At 35.2% G+C, this 19,612-nt stretch overlaps 3 protein-coding genes across 6 annotated transcripts; 2 read left to right on the plus strand and 1 right to left on the minus strand.

Annotated features, from left to right (window-relative positions):
- The first annotated feature begins 1,258 nt into the window (after window positions 1-1,258).
- LOC101252162 (potassium transporter 4-like) lies at window positions 1,259-7,733 on the plus strand. The gene is made up of 10 exons (XM_004252997.5): window positions 1,259-1,579; window positions 2,764-2,919; window positions 3,208-3,448; window positions 3,540-3,785; window positions 4,026-4,076; window positions 4,185-4,445; window positions 4,929-4,981; window positions 5,199-5,313; window positions 5,407-5,658; window positions 6,325-7,733. The coding sequence occupies exons 2-10, from the start codon at window positions 2,764-2,766 to the stop codon at window positions 7,404-7,406; spliced, it is 2,457 nt and encodes an 818-aa protein (XP_004253045.1). The 5' UTR covers window positions 1,259-1,579; the 3' UTR covers window positions 7,407-7,733.
- An 806-nt stretch (window positions 7,734-8,539) lies between these two features.
- Window positions 8,540-12,848, minus strand: LOC101251867 (6,7-dimethyl-8-ribityllumazine synthase, chloroplastic). The gene is made up of 8 exons (XM_004252996.5): window positions 12,506-12,848; window positions 12,305-12,426; window positions 11,492-11,587; window positions 11,120-11,215; window positions 10,175-10,253; window positions 9,433-9,479; window positions 9,078-9,137; window positions 8,540-8,864 (listed from the first exon to the last, which is right to left on the minus strand). Exons 1-8 carry the CDS (start codon window positions 12,654-12,656, stop codon window positions 8,817-8,819), a joined length of 699 nt encoding a protein of 232 aa, XP_004253044.1. The 5' UTR covers window positions 12,657-12,848; the 3' UTR covers window positions 8,540-8,816.
- On the plus strand, window positions 12,797-19,069 carry LOC101251564 (poly(ADP-ribose) glycohydrolase 1-like). 4 transcript variants are annotated; one of them, XM_010316489.4, is made up of 11 exons: window positions 12,797-13,088; window positions 13,534-13,722; window positions 14,135-14,238; window positions 14,576-14,780; window positions 14,864-14,968; window positions 15,885-16,003; window positions 16,175-16,318; window positions 17,257-17,377; window positions 17,495-17,804; window positions 18,366-18,428; window positions 18,595-19,069. In XM_010316489.4, the coding sequence occupies exons 1-11, from the start codon at window positions 12,840-12,842 to the stop codon at window positions 18,618-18,620; spliced, it is 1,635 nt and encodes a 544-aa protein (XP_010314791.1). In that variant the 5' UTR covers window positions 12,797-12,839; the 3' UTR covers window positions 18,621-19,069. The 4 variants fall into 4 exon arrangements, 2 of the variants coding, with proteins under 2 accessions (XP_010314791.1, XP_004253043.1); XR_011213513.1 differs by having other exon boundaries at window positions 12,833-13,088; window positions 18,242-18,428; XR_003244495.2 differs by having other exon boundaries at window positions 12,833-13,088; window positions 17,495-17,695; window positions 18,242-18,428.
- The last annotated feature ends 543 nt before the right edge of the window (window positions 19,070-19,612 follow it).

Below are 19,612 nucleotides of genomic sequence, written 5' to 3' on the forward strand. Positions count from 1 at the left end.
ATCGTTATTTTAAGGCTCGTCAGTTCCATTATATATTAGGTTGCCATACTAGTTGGATTGTGATTATTTGCCTTTTTTTTTTTGAGTGACATTTGGAAGTGATATTTAACAGTTACTCTGCATCTGACCACATTTGGAAGTGATATTTAAAAGTCCCTTAATTATGAAATTTAATTTCTTATGTCCTAAGTAATAAATGAATAATAGGTAAGTAATTATTTTGCTAGATGTTATTATTGCTTCATAAAGAGACTATCTTTTTAGATGGTGTTTTAAATAAGCTAATGGTACAATTTGATAAGACTTTATTTGTATTATATTGGTATTATCGATGAGGTATATTTTTTTAATATATTTTGTTATTGTTATTGTATATACTCAGAAGACGAGAGAACGATCATCCATCTTAATCTTCTCTTCCAAATTATCAAATATTTACGATGCAAAAATTTATGTCTTGCAAGAAAAATTATTTGCCTCAAGAGATCAAAATTAAACACAAGCACAAATAAGGGTAGAGGTGTCAACGACCTCATTAAAATGGTCAACAATAATAATAACAACAACAAAATTCAATATAATTTCATAACCGAGTCTCGAACTCTTTCGAGCCTAGCCCTAAAAGAGTTGTGGGTTGGCCCATATTAAGCATAAATCTTACATAAGCTAAAAAAGAAGTAAATCCAAACCTATCAAACAAGGCTAGGCTGGCCAGCCCAAATGTCAAAGCCCATAATCTTATGCTTAATAGAGATAATAATAATAATAATTTCGTAGTCGTAAATTCGGAAATTAAACTTATATCTCTATTAACATGTGTTTTATACGAATTGAATCATGTTTCGTAAGATATATTGTGCATTATGAACAAAAGTTATATACATTTAATAAATATAAATTACGTCGAAAATTAAGTTACGCAGCATAACTTATGTTATATTCTGAGTTGAAAAATATAAACTTATATTAGAGCTATTTTCAATCATTTTTAACCGAACGATAAAGAAAAAAAGTAAAAATAAATTTGAAAATAATAATAACTCCATAGTCGTAAACTCTGAAATTAAACTTATATCTCTATTAGCATGTGTTCTATACGAACTAAATCATGTTTCGTAAGATATATTTTTGCGTTATGAACAAAAGTTATATACGTTTAATAATACAAATTACGTCGAAAGTTAAGTTATGTAGCATTGTGATTTGAAAAATATAAACTTATATTAAAGCTATTTTCAATCATTTTTAACCGAATGATAAAGAAAAAAAAGTAAAAATAAATTTAAAAATTATTAATATTTTTTATGGGTTAATTTTATCGCGATAAGTATTAAATGTAATAAGTTTTGTTATACACATTTTAAACAATTGGGTTTAGAGAGTGGTGGTTGACATGCAATTGAGGTATTCCCATAATAATGTCATTTTGATTGGGAAAAAAAAAATTGAGATGAAAGGAGATTTTTTCATCTTTTTGATCTCCTTTCATCGTCCGTCAAAATCCATCTTCATGTATTATTAAGGGCAAATACCTCACCGCCGTCGCCGCCGTCGCCGCCTTCGCCGTTCTCCGTCAACGGTAAGTTCGTTCTTCGTCTTATATAAATCACTTTTTTTCATTAATTCCAATGATGTAGAGTTGAATTTGTGTGTCAATTTTTTTCCATTTAGGTGTTCCTGAATGTCAGAAATTGTTTCGTTTCTATATAATTTTTCATATTTTTAATGAATTCAAACTTGTTGAAATTTATTAATTTTGAATTTTAATATGATTTTTTAAGAATTTCATGATACCTGATGATATATATGTGGAATTAACATCTTAAACTATGTACATATTTAATATTTGGTATGAAGATGGAGAAAATATGCTTATTGTACACAATGCACATGATGGAAGTTTGCAAAATTTTGTTGCTATTAGAATAGATGCTTTCAAAGTTTTGATATGATTTTTCCTATTGCTAAACAACTTTTCATGGTACGTAATACTATGTGCGTTTTCAAGTTGTTTGTCTGGTTTTGACTTGATATGAAGTTTAAGAAAGTAAAGAACTTTTGAATCTTATGGTCTTAAGTAGAATGTACCGAAATGCCGCCTTTAATCTTGTGGTATTAAATGTGTTATGTGAAAAATTAGAATTAGAGAGTTGTCAAAAAAAGAGAAGAGGTTTTAAACAAAGTAAAGAGGAAAGTAGGACAAACAAATTGAAACAAAGTGAGTAATATATACGGCAAACTAACATCTTAAATGTTATATCTAGTTAAAGACTTGGTACAAAAACGGAGCATGTATGGTTGTTGCACTTGATGGAAGTTTGCAATTTTTGTTGTCATTAGAGGCTTTCAGTTGAATTTGAATTGACTCTGAGCTTATTGAAAAATGATTCAGTTAATGCGGCCTTTGCTGGTCTTCATGATTAAATAGCGTAATCTTTATCAAACCATGATGTCTCTTGTATTTAATAGTAGTAGTAGTTACTAACTAAGAAATTTTTGACATCCTAGATATAACATCTGGCTGCTGGCCGACTGAAGACATGCTTTTCTACTTGAATGCCATATATATATGTAAAGAATAAGTGTATGGAACATTGAATATGTTGTCTTAGAACTCGCAACATTTAAATCCGTGATCTATCTGACCTACTCCTTTGTTGCTCTGCTTATTTCCCCTTTCTTTTTGTAAAAGGCGAGTTGTCTTGTTTTTCTCTCTCTCTATTTGCATATCAAAATAAGTTCGAATTTTTTTGGTTGTAATAGATGTATCAAGTTGGTATCCATCATGATGGAGATAGTTTGGAGCATCCTCCTTCGCTTGCCGACGGTGGGGCCCATGTATCAGTAGATACAGTTGGAGAAGATGGGAAAGGTGGACAAACTCCAGAGGGAAAGAGAAAAACGGAGCTTCCATCAAAGGTGGAAAATCTTTTTTTATTTTACTTTCTCAGGCTTTTTTCTTAACCGTCTTTAATACTGGATCTGTTTGTTTTGTTTGACTTCAATTGTGAGTTATCTGCTGTTTTTTTTGTCAATAGAGGATTTAATTAACTTAGGCTTCAAGATTGCTAAAATGAAGAATAACTAATAGGCGTGTTGATGGAACAATGAATAGGAAAGAACATAAGGGAGAGAAGCATTATCTAGCTTATATATGTGTAGCTACTGATTGTGTAACTGGCTTGCGTCTTATACTTTGCCTTGCAGTTCCCTTTTTTGAATATCTCCAGGAATCTAGTATTGGCATACCAAAGTCTTGGGGTGGTATATGGAGATTTGAGCACATCACCGCTTTATGTCTATAGGAGTGTATTTGACGGGAAGTTGCAAGATCATCAGTCTCCGGAAACAATATTTGGTGCATTTTCATTGATCTTCTGGACAATAACACTCATTCCTTTGCTCAAATATGTATTTATCGTATTGTGTGCAGATGATAATGGTGAAGGTATGTTAAAGATAGACTCTACGTTAGTCAATGTTTACGGAAGAACTCATATACCTGATCCTCTATGACGAATACACTTATATACATCCAGGTGGTTCATTTGCTCTTTACTCTCTGCTCTGTAGACATGCAAAGTTTAGTCTACTTCCCAACCAACAAGCAGCTGATGAGGAGCTATCTTCTTACAAATATGGCTTTTCTGGGCGGTCAACAGCAGGTTTTCAGTTGAAGAGATTTCTTGAGAAGCATAAAAAGTCACGTACAGTATTACTTGTTATTGTTTTATTGGCTGCTTGTATGGTCATAGGCGATGGTGTTCTGACACCTGCAATGTCAGGTAGAAACTATTATAACAACTATTACTGTCTTATTTTATGTGGTATTAGCTTGTGTAACTATGTAATTTACAAGCTTGAATTTGTTTCAACGAGTTGGTTTCTTACTCATGGAGCGATTCTAGATAGTAAATTAGGAGTATGGACCAAGTGTTTGTGGGGCCCATTATATGCTTAAAGCCCTTTAACTCGAGCCGATTTGAGTATATGTTCTAATTAGTATTACCTTTTCACTGTGACAGTCATATCATCGATGTCAGGGATACAGGCTGCTGCAGATCGCCTAACTCATGGTAGGTTTATCGTAATTTACCTATTTGTGTTTAGTTTTGATGGATTCAATTAGTCAGCATTTGACTACAGTCTTAAGGCATTGACTATCACAATATCTCTTATTGTAGATGAAGTGGTGTTTCTTTCTTGCATAATATTGGTTGGCCTGTTCGCTTTACAGCATTCTGGAACCCACAGGGTTGGATTTTTGTTTGCACCAATCGTGCTCATCTGGTTGATATCAATTATGATAATTGGGTTGTACAACACTATCATTTGGAACCCCAAAATTGTGTCTGCTTTTTCGCCCTATTATATCATCAAGTTTTTTAGGGATACAGGAAAAGATGGTTGGATTTCTCTTGGAGGTATTCTCCTCTCAGTTGCAGGTATATGACGTCTATTATCTCTTAACTCAGTAATTATTTAGGCATTATATTTAAACAAACTCTCAAACATGGCCTCTGACAAGTAATCGCTCCGATTTTGAGAGTGAACATCTAGACACCTCAACTCGTCTATAGTGTGTCAGTTGAACACTCCAACCTACAAAATGATCATCTAGACACCTCCAAAATTTATGTGCCACGTCAATGTAGGGTGTCCATGACCATGAGACATAATAGGGCCAAGTTGGAGTGTTTAGTTGTCACTTGAGACCAAGTTAAGATGTCTAGCTGTGCATTCTCAAAGTTGGAGTGCTTACTTGCCAGCTGAGGCCAAGTTTGAGTGTCTGTTTATGTTATTTATACAAGAAAACATAGTAAACTTTGAGAATTCAAAGCAGTTGTTTGTGCAGACACTTTTTGAAACTATGAGATAAACATTTACTAGAATTTTGGATCTGATTTCCAATTATTTTCATTTATCAGGTACTGAAGCTATGTATGCAGATCTTGGTCATTTCTCTGCCTTCTCCATGAGGGTAAGTCAAACTATTTGTTGGAGCGGACTAAATTAAACTGTGGATCGTGAAAACTTTGTGCTCGTACTCGTCTATAAGCTGAGTGTCCTGGTGTCTGGCAGATTATATTGTCCGTAGTTGTCATTTTTTCTGCATCATATTGTTCAACGTCCTAGTTAACTTGTTGGATTCCTGGAACTTACACCATGTCTATCTGAATTTGTTTTGTCCTATGCAGATTACATTTGCATTTGTGGTGTATCCGTGCTTGGTGATACAGTACATGGGTCAAGCTGCTTTTCTGTCAAAAAATCTAGATTCCATTCCAAATAGCTTCTATAGCTCAATACCTGGTTGGTTTTTCTTTTCCTTTTCTCTTTGTAACAGCTTAATGTTTTCACGATAAATGATTCAATCCTAACTGCTGGTCTATGCTATCCATGCAGATGGTGTATACTGGCCTGTTTTTGTTATTGCAACCCTTGCAGCCATTGTAGGCAGCCAATCTATCATCACAGCCACATTCTCAATCGTCAAGCAATGTAATTCACTAGGTTGCTTCCCGCGGGTCAAGATTGTCCACACCTCAAAGCATAAAGGGCAGATCTATGTACCAGAAATAAATTGGATCCTGATGATTCTCACTCTTGCTGTGGCTATCGGGTTCCAAGATACAACTTTGATTGGAAATGCATACGGTAAGCCTTCTTGTGTGCTAAAGATGTCTTATTTGGTCTTAAGTCTAAACAACCCTCTACGAGACTTTAAATATCAACAACTCTGCTCGACCAATTTTCACTACAGAATCTGATTTGCTTTACATGATTCTGTTCTTCTAAATGCTGCTCCTTTTCTTAGTGTCTTCACGATTTTCTTTTTTTCCCCAAGCTTGTGCTGGATGATTTATATATGTCCAATAAAGAAGATCTCTTGCAAAAAGAGAATAACAATTAAACTGAAACATAAATGGTGAACAAGGAGGATTCTCTAATTGGATGACATTTTTTTTATAAAAACAGCCCGGTGCACTAAGCTCCTGCTATGTGCGGGGTTCGGGGAAGGGACGGACCACAAGGGTCTACTATATGCAGTTTTACTCTGCAACTGTCAAGAGGTTGTTTACAGTTCGAACCTGTGACCTCCAGGTCACATGGCAACAACTTTACCAGCTATGTTAAGGCCCCTTCCTCTAATTGGATGACATGGAGAAGTAAAATATTCCTTGTGTAGAAGGGATTTTTTATGTACATTACTGCATTTAGTAAAGCCCAGCTTGCCTTTTATAGTTGGATTTTTTTCTTTCTAAATTCGAGTCATTCTATAACTCTTGAATTAAACCTTCTTATAGACGTTTTTTTTTTCAGGGCTAGCTTGCATGACAGTTATGTTTATCACAACATTCCTCATGACACTTGTTATAATCTTTGTGTGGCAAAGAAGTTTAGTATTTGCTGCTGCTTTTCTCCTTTTCTTCTGGTTCATCGAAGGTCTCTACCTATCTTCCGCAGCCATTAAGGCTCCACAGGGAGGATGGGTATCCCTTTTGCTCTCTTTTATCCTCTTAGCCATCATGCTTGTGTGGCACTATGGAACTTGCAAGAAGTACAAATATGACCTGCACAACAAAGTTCCATTGAAATGGATCCTTGGCTTGGGTCCAAGCCTTGGTATTGTCCGCGTCCCAGGGATAGGGCTAATATACTCTGAACTGGTAACAGGAGTTCCACCTATCTTCTCTCACTTTGTCACAAATCTCCCTGCATTTCATAATGTAATGGTGTTTGTATGCGTCAAATCTGTTCCTGTACCTCATGTCTCATCCGATGAGCGCTTCCTCATTGGTCGTGTTGGCCCAAGATCATATCGCATGTATCGTTGCATTGTTCGATATGGTTACAAGGACGCACAGCAAGGTACTGGGAACTTTGAGGACCTTCTCATCCAAAGTCTAGCAGAGTTCATCCAAATGGAAGCTGTGGAACCACAATTATCAAGCCCCGATAGTTCATCACTTGATGGTAGGATGGCAGTTATAAGCACAAATCTACAGTCACACTCACCATTTATCATAGATGATGATGATTTTGAAACATGTTCCACCATTCAAAGCAGCAAGTCACTGACACTTCAAAGTGTAAGATCTTTTTATGATGATGGGAACCATGAAAACAGAAAACGACGAATCAGGTTCAACTTGCCAGAGAACTCTGGCATGGATCCTGAAGTTAGGGATGAGCTTATAGATTTGGTTCAGGCAAAGGAGTCAGGGGTTGCATATATAATGGGACACTCATATGTCAAGGCACGTAGATTGTCCTCTTGCTGGAAGAAATTTGTCATTGACGTTGCATATTCATTTCTGCGTAAGAACTGCAGAGCTTCCGCTGTTGCACTTAACATTCCTCACATTAGTCTTATTGAAGTTGGCATGATATACTATGTCTAGAGAGAGGCTTGGAGCCAAGAGAACATTGAACGCCTTCATCGGAGTTACTTGCAGAATCTTTTCACAGGTAGATGAACTTTTTCTTGAATATTTTTGCCCCAAATACCAAGTCTTGCTCATCACTAATCTTTGTATTGTTAGTATATATATATTTGTTATATCATCTCTTTCACATATGACCTGTATTTATTTGTGTATTTTATAGTTAGATAGAGACAGTAGTTATAATTTTAATAGGTGATTTAAGCTATGATTGAAATAGCTATATAGGCTTTTGTAATCTAACATTTTGATTTCTTTTTAAAAAAATTGTAAACTATTTATTAACATTAGTGGATATAATGCTTAGGATCAGACAAGCTATATATAGTTTGCACATCAAATTTCCAAATGCAATTGATTGATATTTTTGTTTGAATTATGAGTAATTTGTTTCATATTTGCAGAGAGAACTAATTGTCATAGTCTATCCTATACACAAATTTACAATTTTGAACCATTAGTTCCAAGGGCAAGTTGATCTTTTACAATTTTTATTAAGAAACTCTTTTTCTCTGTGTTTCAATTTGTTTGTCTGATTTTAATTTGACATGAAGTTTTAGAAAACTTTTTTTTTTGAATTTTATGATTATAAATTAAAGATATATATGTCGAATGTATCAAATATTTTTTATTCTTATGGCCTTATACATGTCAAGTAGAAAATTGAAATTAAAAAGTAGCCTTCTAGGGAGGAGGCAATCTTTTTGAAATGCATGAAAGGAAATAAGACAAACAATTGAAATGAAGGAAGTATATGTTGATAAATCAAGTTTTAGCACACACTATAGAAAGATCGTTATAATCAACCTACGACAGTACGATACATACCATAGAAAGATTTCGTAAAATTTAATCAACAATCGCTCCGTATAATTTTACTTTTTCAGAATTTCTTTTACCCTCTCCTAGGAGCTTCCATCCCTTTTGCTTTCTTGGTGACTCGAACTCGCAACCTTTGGTTGGAAGTGAGAGATGCTTACCATCTGAGCAATTCCTTCTCGGACTTTACCATTTTTTTTTTGTATACTATTTGGATAGAGGAAGTGGGAGAGAACTAATCAATGTTGAAGTTCCAATTCACATAGAACCAATTTGAAGTCCAAAACTCAAAACTTGAAAGAATACTATTATCCAAAACTCAAACTTGAAACAAAGTGCAACATTTTCTCAAACAAGTGCAGCTTTTACAAGAATGTTTACATCCAGCATCAATGAGTAGACGAGGAAGGAAACCGAGAAGTAGAGGGAACTCTTTTTCCCCCTCGATGTCTAACCTTATTAGTCGGAGTAACTAGTTGGGATGGTAATGCGAGTGAGATTCTGTTTAAAGGTGAAAATCCAGAACCTTGTCGCGATAAGAAGGATTGTCTACTCTGAAGGCTTTAGGTGGTGCTCAAACAAAGATGCCATCTCAATCTGAAAAATTAAACACAATATATGCATTCAAGATCAGTCACTTATTGCTAACAGAACACTGAGTCTTAAGTTATTGATGTTTAAGTTTCAACAATTATATTAGTCAGACCCTTTTAATCGCATATTAAGGCAGATATATTTGAGCAGAATCAGACACAAATGAACTTGTTTTGAGGATAAAATCTAATTGTCACACAATCACAGGCAACTTACAGCAGTCAATGCAGTTTCGGAACCTTTATTCCCAGCCTTCCCACCAACGCGATTGAAAGCCTGCATTATATAGCGATGTTGGTTAGCATGCATGAGCAAGATAGCCTCACACAGCCAAGAAGAATATTGTAAATGTAGTTCCAAGGAGAGTATATGTTACACAAATCCATAAAAAACTAACAGTTCAAGTACACGAAACAACAATGACTATCTCGCTGTACAAAGCTACAAGGTATAATAACCTCTCAGCTGATGCAGATTATACTTTCCGTGAATCTGTTATTCCAACCACTATTTATACAATGGACAAAGGAGATAGAACACCAACACACGTGTATAACGGCTAATTGCTTACCTGCTCCAAGGTATCACATGTCAAAACACCAAATATGCAAGGAGTACCTGCAACTCATTACATAAGGGAGATTTTAGTTTGGCCAGCGAATTGAAAAAGATGAACTGAAAATAGCGTATAATGACAGAAGATGTGTAACAGAGGTAATCAAACTACCTTTTACCTTGATAAATTCATCGGGGAACTTATTATACTGCTCAGAAGCACAACCATCGAGTAAATATGACACCAGGACTAGAGCATATGAACTCACACAGTTTTTAACTAGGATTCTAACATAGGATCTTCAAGTTGTTGTACTATGCCTGAGTGTTCGACACAGCCTAACTATCTAAGATGACTGTTTAAGACATAAGTAGTCTTCAACGACCCTTCTTTTCATCTTTTAGGGTACTTACACCTTCTGTCAGTTATCATTTCTAATCTTATCAGTCTTGTATGTCCGAACATCCAGATTAACAAATTCATCCTGTGAATATGTTCGGACTTTAGAAGCCTAACAACCCCATATTACATGCTTAGTCTCACAACCTTACTAAACCTTGCCTATCACTTTGTTGGATCATGGTCCCATAACAATCCTCTATTTCAACCATCATATTTAATTCCAGATATTACATTCGAAGTTTTAACAATGTTCCAAAATCTTATCTATCAATAAAGTACTGAAGAGTTGCAAAAGATTAAAAATCAGCATACTTGTTATTGCTCATGTGGATTATAATGGAGTATGTTATCTCACCTGAATTTAGACCTGCTGAAAGTACTCCAGATGTGGCAGCATTAACGACTGCATCGTAGTGAGATGTATCACCTCTGATCTACTAGCCACAAAGCAAAAAATACAATTAAAAACAATGATACACATCACCATCAAGAAAAAAAGAAATATTAGATTATGATTCGGACAGAGGGAAAAGCAGAAAGGCACTTCAATCTCTTGTCTGTGATGGATTTTTTCTTTCTTCGGGTTTGTAATGCTCAGAGTTTTAGCTTTATATTACCTTTTCCTTTCCAGATATTTATTAACTGAGAAAGAAATCCACCGGGGCAAAAATAATATAGTGTTTATCAGTATGTTCAGATGAGGTTACTTCACAATAAGGCACTAAATTCACGCATGCCTCCCTACTATGTCCAACTACAACAACTAAACGTTTAGCCCGTCCCACAAAGAAAAATTAGAATACACTGAGCTAAATCCACAGATTTTTCCCTCCCTCACATCAATGGAAATTAGTTAAAGATTTCCATTTAATGAATCCAAGTATATATCTTCAGTAAGGAATCTAAAGTTCAATAGCTTCTTTGTTTAATAATTTTGCCTATCTGTCAAAATAGTGCTTGAGTTTTATTTGTTCAGCTTTATAGTTCCATTGTTGAGGGAAGAGCGTCACAAATAAATGCTAGTCTTCTCAACAGGAACAAAAGACACAGTTAATGCTTCTCATCATACTCTAAGCTGCTTCCCCTTCCGTAACTCAAAAGATTAGTTCACTTACAATGATGAACACATAAGACGATCCAAAACAGAATATACCAAAAGAATAACTTAAGCATCTGACTGTAATCTTCCATATTTCCATACACGATACAAAAAATATCATCATATGAAACAGAATCGTAGTAGGCAAATAATGTAGAAGGAAAAACGACAAGGTAAACTTATGTTTGGAAGTGAGCTTACCACAGCCCCAATGCAGAGTATTGCGTGATATTTCTGTGACTTTCCAAGAAGCTGTGCAGTCACGCCGATTTCAAAACAACCAGGAACCCACACAACCTGCATTATGAGGAAAAAACTAGATGACGCCATGAAATGGAAGAGACAACTTCCCACCACGCCTTATTCTATATTTAATCTATTGATACAACATTCTCCATTTATCCCATAGTGGATCTTTATGCTCCAGTATAGCGTGTCATAGAGGGGTATTATGTAGCAATCAATCTCTCATTTAGATTTTTCATGGCAAGCGGACCTTCTGTAGTAATTGCATCAAGTTTAAGAGAAAATACAGGTTTTGAGGGAACGGAGGATTAGATATAGAAAACGTACATCAATATCTTCCTCTCTAACCGAGTAATTCTTGAAAGTCTCCAAAGCTCCCTCCAAAAGCTTCTTGGTGATCAGATCATTAAAACGTGCAACCACCTTTAAAACCAACAGACGGTCAGTCAGTTCCAATAACACTCTATTAGAAACATTGTCAATGAAATGAACTCAACTTCTATACGGCTTCAAGTAAAACCAAAAACATAACAGAACTACAGACCAAACACGAATTGTATCAATTGACTTTTCACAATTTCTTTAAATGAAACTGTTAACTCTCGCAATTAAAAATCACCACTTTAAACTACGGTTCCCTCCTTTTCAATTTACACGAGATATTTCTTTTCTTGAATACTCTTCGCTTTTTTAACATTTCAGGTTGCCCTTAATGACAATTGACATGCTATTATTGGAATTAACAAAGCATGAAACACCATATACTAAGGTACTTTTAGCATGTTTATTCCTCCCTCCTATGTACTCTATCGCAGTCCTATATGTAAGAAAAGAGCTACTTCTTCTGTTGCAGTCCCAAAAAGAATGACATATATATATATATATATATATATAGCTACACAAGCATCACATAAATCAAGTCTGATGGAGATACAATCCTTCATTTCTTATCACCACATAAAATGAAATGCAAAGAGTATCGTAAAGTGATGTTGCTCAGACTCTAAAAAAACTCCACGGGTCTTATCAGATACTCCAAAAGTAGTCATTTTTAGCTGATTCGACACAAGTGAAGCAACATTTTTGAAGAATTCGAGCAATCAAACGGATAATTATAAGAAAAAGAGAGAAAAAACTTGCAATAGCAAACCGATGCCCCTTAGCAGAGATAACTGAACCATTCAACTGACGAACAGCATCCGTTTTAAACAAATCCGACCCGTTTCGATCCACACAATGTCTCTCAATTGCAGACCCAAAACCTAATCAAATTCAAAAAAATTCCCAATTTAAACCCAAACAGTATCAAATCGAATCGAAATCGAAAGAAATAATATTAACCTATAGACTGAGTGAATGACAGTGCAGGAAGTGAAGAATTTACAGTTTGTCTATGGAAAGACAAACTGCAGAGCTGACGATGAGACTGCTGAGGATTCAAAGATACTGTACGAGGAAGAAGACTACACTGTCCGAAAGCTGAAGCCGCCATTTTTATCTTCTCAGACTGTAATTTGACTTTCTTCTTCCAGTTGAGTTTTTGGTAACAGTAGCGTTTCTGATTTATATCTTCGTTATTATTTTATTTTCTTTTTAATCTGTTTTAAAATAATTTTTATTTTTAAATTAAATATAAATATGTGATATTATGTAACGTCGAAAAAAACGAACTTTAATGGAGAACAGAGAAGACTTGAAGTCAATTCTTCCATTTTTACCCTTTTCACTCCGATCATCTTCACTTTTTTGGCCGGCGCCGGTAACTGAAGCACTTACCGATATCTCGAAAGGTCCTAATCACAGCAAAATTGACTCCGGCGAAGGCCTATTCATCGCCATTTCCGATATTCGAAACTCTCTCTCGTTCCACAGTTTTTCAATTGATACTTCTGCTTCTCAAGGTTTTGCTCTGTTCTTCGATGATGTAAATTTCGTTTCCCATAATTCTCTGTTCATGAACATATAAATTTCATTTTTTTTTTGTTTTAAAGTATAGTATTAGTTTGTTGTTTCGATTCTTAATTTGAAAAGATACTATTAGTGCAATAATTTGTGTTTGATCGATGTTGATAGGTTGTGAAAAAAAGTTTCTATTTTTTATTATCGTGATTTATAGTACGTTTTCAAATAGATTGAGGTTTTTATGTCCGAATTTCGTTTGCTTGTGCACTCTGAATAAAGGCAAATAAATTTAAACGGAGGGAGAAGGAGTGTTGTTTTTCGTAAGATCTTGGCCGAACACCTCGATTCTTTAAAAATAAACACTTTTGACTTCTCAAAAACTTGATCGAACAAGCTACTGGTTTATTATGAAAAAAAAAAGTTTGAACTGATACGATTGTTTACTAAATGCTGAATTGTTTGTGCAGTTGCTTCCTAGGGATGAAGCTGCAAAATGGTTCGAAGAAGTGGTACCACAATTGGCTAAGTTGCTTTTGAGATTGCCTTTATTGCTAGAAACTCATTATGAGAATGCTGATGATGGAGTTTTGAAAGGAGTTAAAACCGGTCTTCGCTTGTTGGAATCACAAGAGCCTGGCATTGTCTTCCTTAGTCAGGTAGTAGTTTAGAATTTTATGTATGTATGTATATACTATATGTTAACTCTCCTTATTTTTTTACGTCTGTCTAGTTTTGATATTGTGATACGCCTTAGTAACACTCCTGGCTCCGTCACTGTGGGTTGGTGTGGTTGTGGTCAATAAGCAGGCAGGAAAGAGTTATCCTACTTTAAAGCAATTAACTTTAAGTTTAAGCGATGAGGAATCCCATTTCTAGATTTCTTCCTGTACCTAATACACACAAATGAGTTCATGTCACAGCCTGAGATTCGTATGGGATACTCAACAATTAATTTGTTTCATACCTCTTTTACCCCTTTAACTGATTTCTGCAGCAGAATTTGATTATTCGATGTTGTAACAAGTATCTGTAGCATTAATTTTCATGGTTTTCAATCTTTTTTTCCAGGAACTAATTGGTGCTCTTCTTGCATGCGCGTTGTTTTGTCTATTTCCTACCAGTCATAGAGGTGCCAAACACCTTCCAATGATCAACTTTGATCACTTATTTGCGTATGTTTCATCAACTGTCTGATATGATTGTTGCATCTATGCTTGTTTTCTGTTCATATCTCTATATGAGTTGTTATAATCTGAAAACTTGACATAACTTCTCTATCTTAGGATACGGTTTAGATAAATAGTTTCATTAGGTTGATAATTAGATTGTAAGGTCTTAATTGAATAATTTTTATCTACAATTGTTAACTAGAATGAGTTATACAGAGTTGAAGAATAAGAACAGATCAATTATTTTGTACTCTTCCGTAGTGGCACTTCGGTCTTTAAATATCTCAAACTGTGTTAATCGAATTAATGAAGTTCATGTGCTGCCATACATGTTTTTCAGGTGTCTACATGATCATTATGAAGAAGCATTCGATAATAAATTGAAGTGCATTGTTCACTATTTTGGGAGGATATGTTCATCTATGCCAGCAGGCTATGTGTCTTTCGAGCGAAAAGTTCTTTCTTTACAATTTAGTCCATCTTGTATTCCTTATCCAAAGGAAAAATTATGGAGCCAATCCAATATTTCCCTTTGTCATTATGAGGTAAGAAGTGAAACTGTAATCTCAATCCAGTTATCATGTCTCTTTTTTCTCACATGCCATGATATCATTCTGTTTATTTTTAGATTTCTGTTTCAGGATTAATTGAAGATCAATCACGTGAAGCTATTGAAGTTGATTTTGCTAACATGTATTTAGGAGGTGGTGCTCTCGTTAGGGGCTGTGTGCAGGTTCTTTTTTGGAGAGTGTTCTTTTCGTTTTCACATTTTGAATCTAACCATTAGCCATTATTTTCAATTATTAAGAATTTCAAAGTAATTCATTGAATAAGTTGCTTTTGTCCTTCCTTTGCCACAATGCACCACACTTTTTGCCTTTTGAAGTTTAATTTTTTTTTGGAGATTTTGGTCTAATTCCTAAAGTGAATGCACTTCATAAAACCCTCCCTATGTTTTTATTTTGATTAAAAAGAGAACTGATATATTATCTGTTGATTTTCGACATTCAGTCCCATCATCATTTTGTTGCTTACAACCAAAACTTTTTCTTTTGTAGTGATTGGTAAAATGATCCACTTGCATCTTCGTGTTTTTAATATGGTGTTTGCAGTTTGTTTTGGCTCAAATGTAACTTGCTAAGTAACTAAACCAGCTAAGTTGGTTTATTAGATATATAAATCAAACCACAGATTGTAAAATTTATCAGTTCCGCTTTTTTGTCAGTTCAGTCTGTTTCTTTTAAATACAAACAAACCAAATAATGTTGGTTTTTAAAATTTAATGCCAAACCAAACTGAAGAATATATCTATTTATCAAGTAGGTTTGGTTTGGGTTCCAGTTCGGTGTGGTTTTCTATTTTTTCGACACCTCTATGTTTAATCAATCAATCTACTATAACTGTTTAAACTAAGTTACGGTTAATTATATAAGAAGTTCTCTAAATCTCACACTTATTCCAAAGCAACTTGAAAGTCTCTCAGCCAGACCTGCACATGTCTTAGTTATAAATGAGACTTTTATAGATTTTCTAAGGAAGACTGAATTTTTTCAGCCCCAATAAACAGTTGCATCTTATACACACAGCCCCAATTGATTGTTGGAATGTATACGTTTAAGATAATATCTAATAGGTAGTTTTCCTTTTAGGAAGAAATTCGATTTATGATCAATCCAGAGTTAATCGCTGGCATGCTTTTCCTGCCGTGCATGGCAGACAATGAAGCTATAGAAATTGTTGGTACAGAAAGGTTTTCAAGTTATACCGGGTGAGTTTATATAGAGAATGAATTGTGTATTTGCAACACATTACTAAGTTAACTTGGAACAAATAGGGCTTTTGCTAATTTGTTGAAGCTATATATGCGTGGAAATCTTTTTCTGACATTTTGGGCCATTAACTGTAATTCCGCTTATTTCACGTCTTTCAACTGGTGAAGGTATGCCTCTTCATTCCGGTTTAATGGTGACTATGTCGACAAAAAGGACATTGATGTTCTTGGAAGGCGTAAGACTAGGATAGTTGCAATAGATGCACTGTGCTGCCCGGGAAACAACCAGTACCGACTTGAAGGCCTTCTAAGGTACACAAGTTTCTGTACTCTTTTAAAATGCTTCTTTGGAATATATTTGTTTCATGAAGTCTGTTAAGGCCTTAAACATATGATACTGAACTCTGTAAGTTTTGGATTATCCTTTAGGTACAATTAGGTTCTTTATCAATCTGTACACATTGTATGCTCCTCTTTGCCTCAAATATACTCAATTCTGGAGCTACAAAGGGACCTTGTAAGAATATCTGCAAACTGATCAATTGACAAAACTTGTCGCTGTGCACCTTGACTCGACCTTTTGTTAGAATGAAATCACAATCTACTTCAATATGTTTCATTCTTTCATGACAATGTTGAACTGTGACCACATTTTTTAGAAGAAAGCTGTTAGTGAGTACACTTATGTTTATTTTATTATATCTTCAATATGTCCCCTCACATGCGGATATGATTATGTTTTATGGTCAAGCACGTGAACCCGGAATCTCTGCCTTCTTTGATACCAAGTAAATAAAAAAGTAAAAGTAGATATTGTAGTCATACAACCCTCTAAAGGATCTTACATGACTGACTACACATCCATCTCTAAGACACTCATTTTGGGGATATGTTGGACTTCCACAAGATTATGTCATAGAGATGTGGATGCTAAGATGGATGTGCGGTCTTACAAAGATAGACAAGAAAAAAGTTAACATTATTTAGCAAAAAGTGCAAATAACACATGTATATTAAAAATTGAGAAGAAGAGGCTTTGAGATGGTAACGTAGTATTTTTTTTCTTCCTTTTTCATGTGAGGCTGTATGGTGAATTGATAGGTTAGCATATTCTGCACTGAGAGTGAGACATTTTGACATTAGAAATTCTAACTATTATTGGTCGATTAACCATGGACCTTTAGTATTTACAGAAAAAATGCTTGATAGTTGTATTTCTTTATTGATGATAAGTTGAATATGTTGCCCAGGGAGATTAATAAAGCGTTTTGTGGCTTCATGGATCAATGCAAATGTCATCAGTATCAACAGCTCTTCAAAGATGATCAAACTGTTAACTCCACCGGTGGGAGGTCCATTGTTAATCTTCTGGTAGGATTTCCTTTTGTCATTTTTTAAATCTTCCTCAGTTTGTTATTTCCTTTTGCTCCCCTTCCAATATCTCTATAGGTATTTCAATTTTTTCCTTTTCTTAATTGTCTCTGATAGTCACTTGGTCATACTTCAACTTCATCTCAAGCAACCGAGGGAGCATCGGGGAATCATTTAGCCAGAAATCACAAGGGGCACCGTTGTCCACCTTTAGACAGTCAGCAGGAAATTGGTGTTGTGACTGGAAATTGGGGTTGTGGTGCTTTTGGAGGAGATCCTCAACTTAAAGCAATGCTTCAATGGATTGCTGCATCTCAGGTTGTTCATTCTCCTTGGACATTTTCCTGCATTTGTATGCGGGAAGTATTGGCTCATGCGAGAAGGCACAGAGCACTCGCTTTTCACCTATTAGGGGATAATGTACTTGGTAAATCTAGGCGCATTCTATTTTTCTCTACTTTTGAGACGCATCGTAGTTTTAAGGCATAATACATAAATAGACACTCAAACTTCAGGTAATTACTTTGACTTTGAGAGTGCACATCTAGACACCTCAACTTGGTCTCAACTGATAACTAAACACCCCAACTCATCGCCACTGTCTCATGGACACCCATCACTGGCGTGTCACATAAATTTTGGAGGTATTCAGAGGATCGTTTTGTAAGTTTGAGTGTTCAACTGACACAATTGAGATGAGTTGAGGTGCCTAGATATGCATACTCAAAGTTGGAGTGTTTATTTGCCATATGAGGTCAAGACTGCTTATGTATTATGCCTACTTTTTAACTTGAGGTTAATAATCTTTGAATTCTTGATACTTGTAATGGTCTATGCTTCATTGCTACTTGTAAATTGTGCTAGACGTTTAAAAGCTTTCGGAAAGGGAAAATGATGTCATACAGACAGAGATGGAGGCGATAAAATGTCAAAATATCAAATATCTTCTTTTAGATGTTCATTTCACTTTGAACATCTTCTCCTACAGGCAATGAGACCTTTCATCTTGTATTATACATTTGGACTGGAAGCATTGCAGATGCTGGAGCAGGTACTTTCTGTCTGTTAATCATTTTATAATGTGTCTGGTGTGAAGTTTCATTCGACTTTGAACTGATATGTTTAATCCTAGGATGTTTGCCGATTTGTTATAGTTTCTGAAAGCCTTGGAAGCTTATATCAGCGTGTGACGTTTCTATGTTGAAAACTTGGTCTAGGTGATTCAATGGATTGTTTCACATAAGTGGACTGCAGGGGAGCTTTGGAATGTGTTGGTGGAATACTCTTCTCAGAGATTGAGGGAAGAAACTAGAGTAGGCTTCTTCAATTGGCTCCTTCCATCATTGTCTTCTCATGATGACATGCTCAACGATTCCTATGATGATCGGACATGTTCATGCTGTTAAGCTTAATAATGTTGCTCGATCCATGTATACGCCATTCCATTGTACTGTATTATAAGGTAAGATGTGTCGTCATGGTTCTATCTTTATGTTGACTGTCAACCTACTGCATTCGAACTTGAGACCAACCATGTGAACCTCACATAGGAGGAGTTGTTGGTTATATGAAGTTCTAGTTGTTATTATCACACTTGTATACTAGTCAAGTTAGATACTTGTATATTGTAATATTGTGGTATAATTGATTGATTGGTATTTTAACTGGGTGAAAGGTTTGAAAGGAAGAAAAGCTATTTATTCCTAAGGTGTCCCACTAAGAAGCAACAACAACGTACCCAATGTAATCTCATAGGTGGGGTTAGGAGAGGATAGAGTGTACGTACACTTTACCCCTAGCTCGTGAAGGTAGAACGTCTTTTTTTTTTAAACATCCCCAATAAGAAGCATATGGTATATTTGGTTGGATTACAATTTTAAGTCTTTGATAACTAATGATATGTTTAGGGTCATCAGCTTGCACATACCTCGATGTTCCATCGGATGCCTAGTACTTCTTACTACAGTATCAAGTAACTTTATCAACCAATGTCAACACACGTGAAGAAATTGTGTTTTTTTTTTGTTTCTGCCGAGATTTGAATCACGATCACTCATAATTCACTCACTTCATTGATAGCTAGACCATGCCCTTTCGGTATTAAAAGTTTAAATATCTCCCTTTCATCATTGAAAATGTGTATTAAAACAATACTCAAAATACCCACCAACCAATAATAGAAACCTCAAATTTATAGAGTACAAGTAAGGTATATTCCCAAGGCATATACTTCTC

This window comes from Solanum lycopersicum, chromosome 12 (assembly GCF_036512215.1).
Source record: "Solanum lycopersicum chromosome 12, SLM_r2.1".
NCBI lineage: Eukaryota > Viridiplantae > Streptophyta > Magnoliopsida > Solanales > Solanaceae > Solanum > Solanum lycopersicum.

Coding starts and splice junctions, on each gene's coding strand:
- LOC101251867 (XM_004252996.5), bottom strand. CDS start 12,656: ATGGCGGCTTCAGCTTTCGGACAGTGTAGTCTTCTTCCTCGTACAGTA. Junction 10,254..11,119: donor TACTCTGCATTGGGGCTGTG/GTAAGCTCACTT, acceptor TGTGGCTAGTAG/ATCAGAGGTGATACATCTCA. Junction 9,138..9,432: donor CATGTGATACCTTGGAGCAG/GTAAGCAATTAG, acceptor TATATAATGCAG/GCTTTCAATCGCGTTGGTGG.
- LOC101251564 (XM_004252995.5), top strand. CDS start 12,840: ATGGAGAACAGAGAAGACTTGAAGTCAATTCTTCCATTTTTACCCTTT. Junction 16,319..17,256: donor CGACTTGAAGGCCTTCTAAG/GTACACAAGTTT, acceptor TATGTTGCCCAG/GGAGATTAATAAAGCGTTTT. Junction 18,429..18,594: donor CATTGCAGATGCTGGAGCAG/GTACTTTCTGTC, acceptor AACTTGGTCTAG/GTGATTCAATGGATTGTTTC.
- LOC101252162 (XM_004252997.5), top strand. CDS start 2,764: ATGTATCAAGTTGGTATCCATCATGATGGAGATAGTTTGGAGCATCCT. Junction 3,786..4,025: donor TCTGACACCTGCAATGTCAG/GTAGAAACTATT, acceptor TCACTGTGACAG/TCATATCATCGATGTCAGGG. Junction 4,446..4,928: donor TATTCTCCTCTCAGTTGCAG/GTATATGACGTC, acceptor TTCATTTATCAG/GTACTGAAGCTATGTATGCA.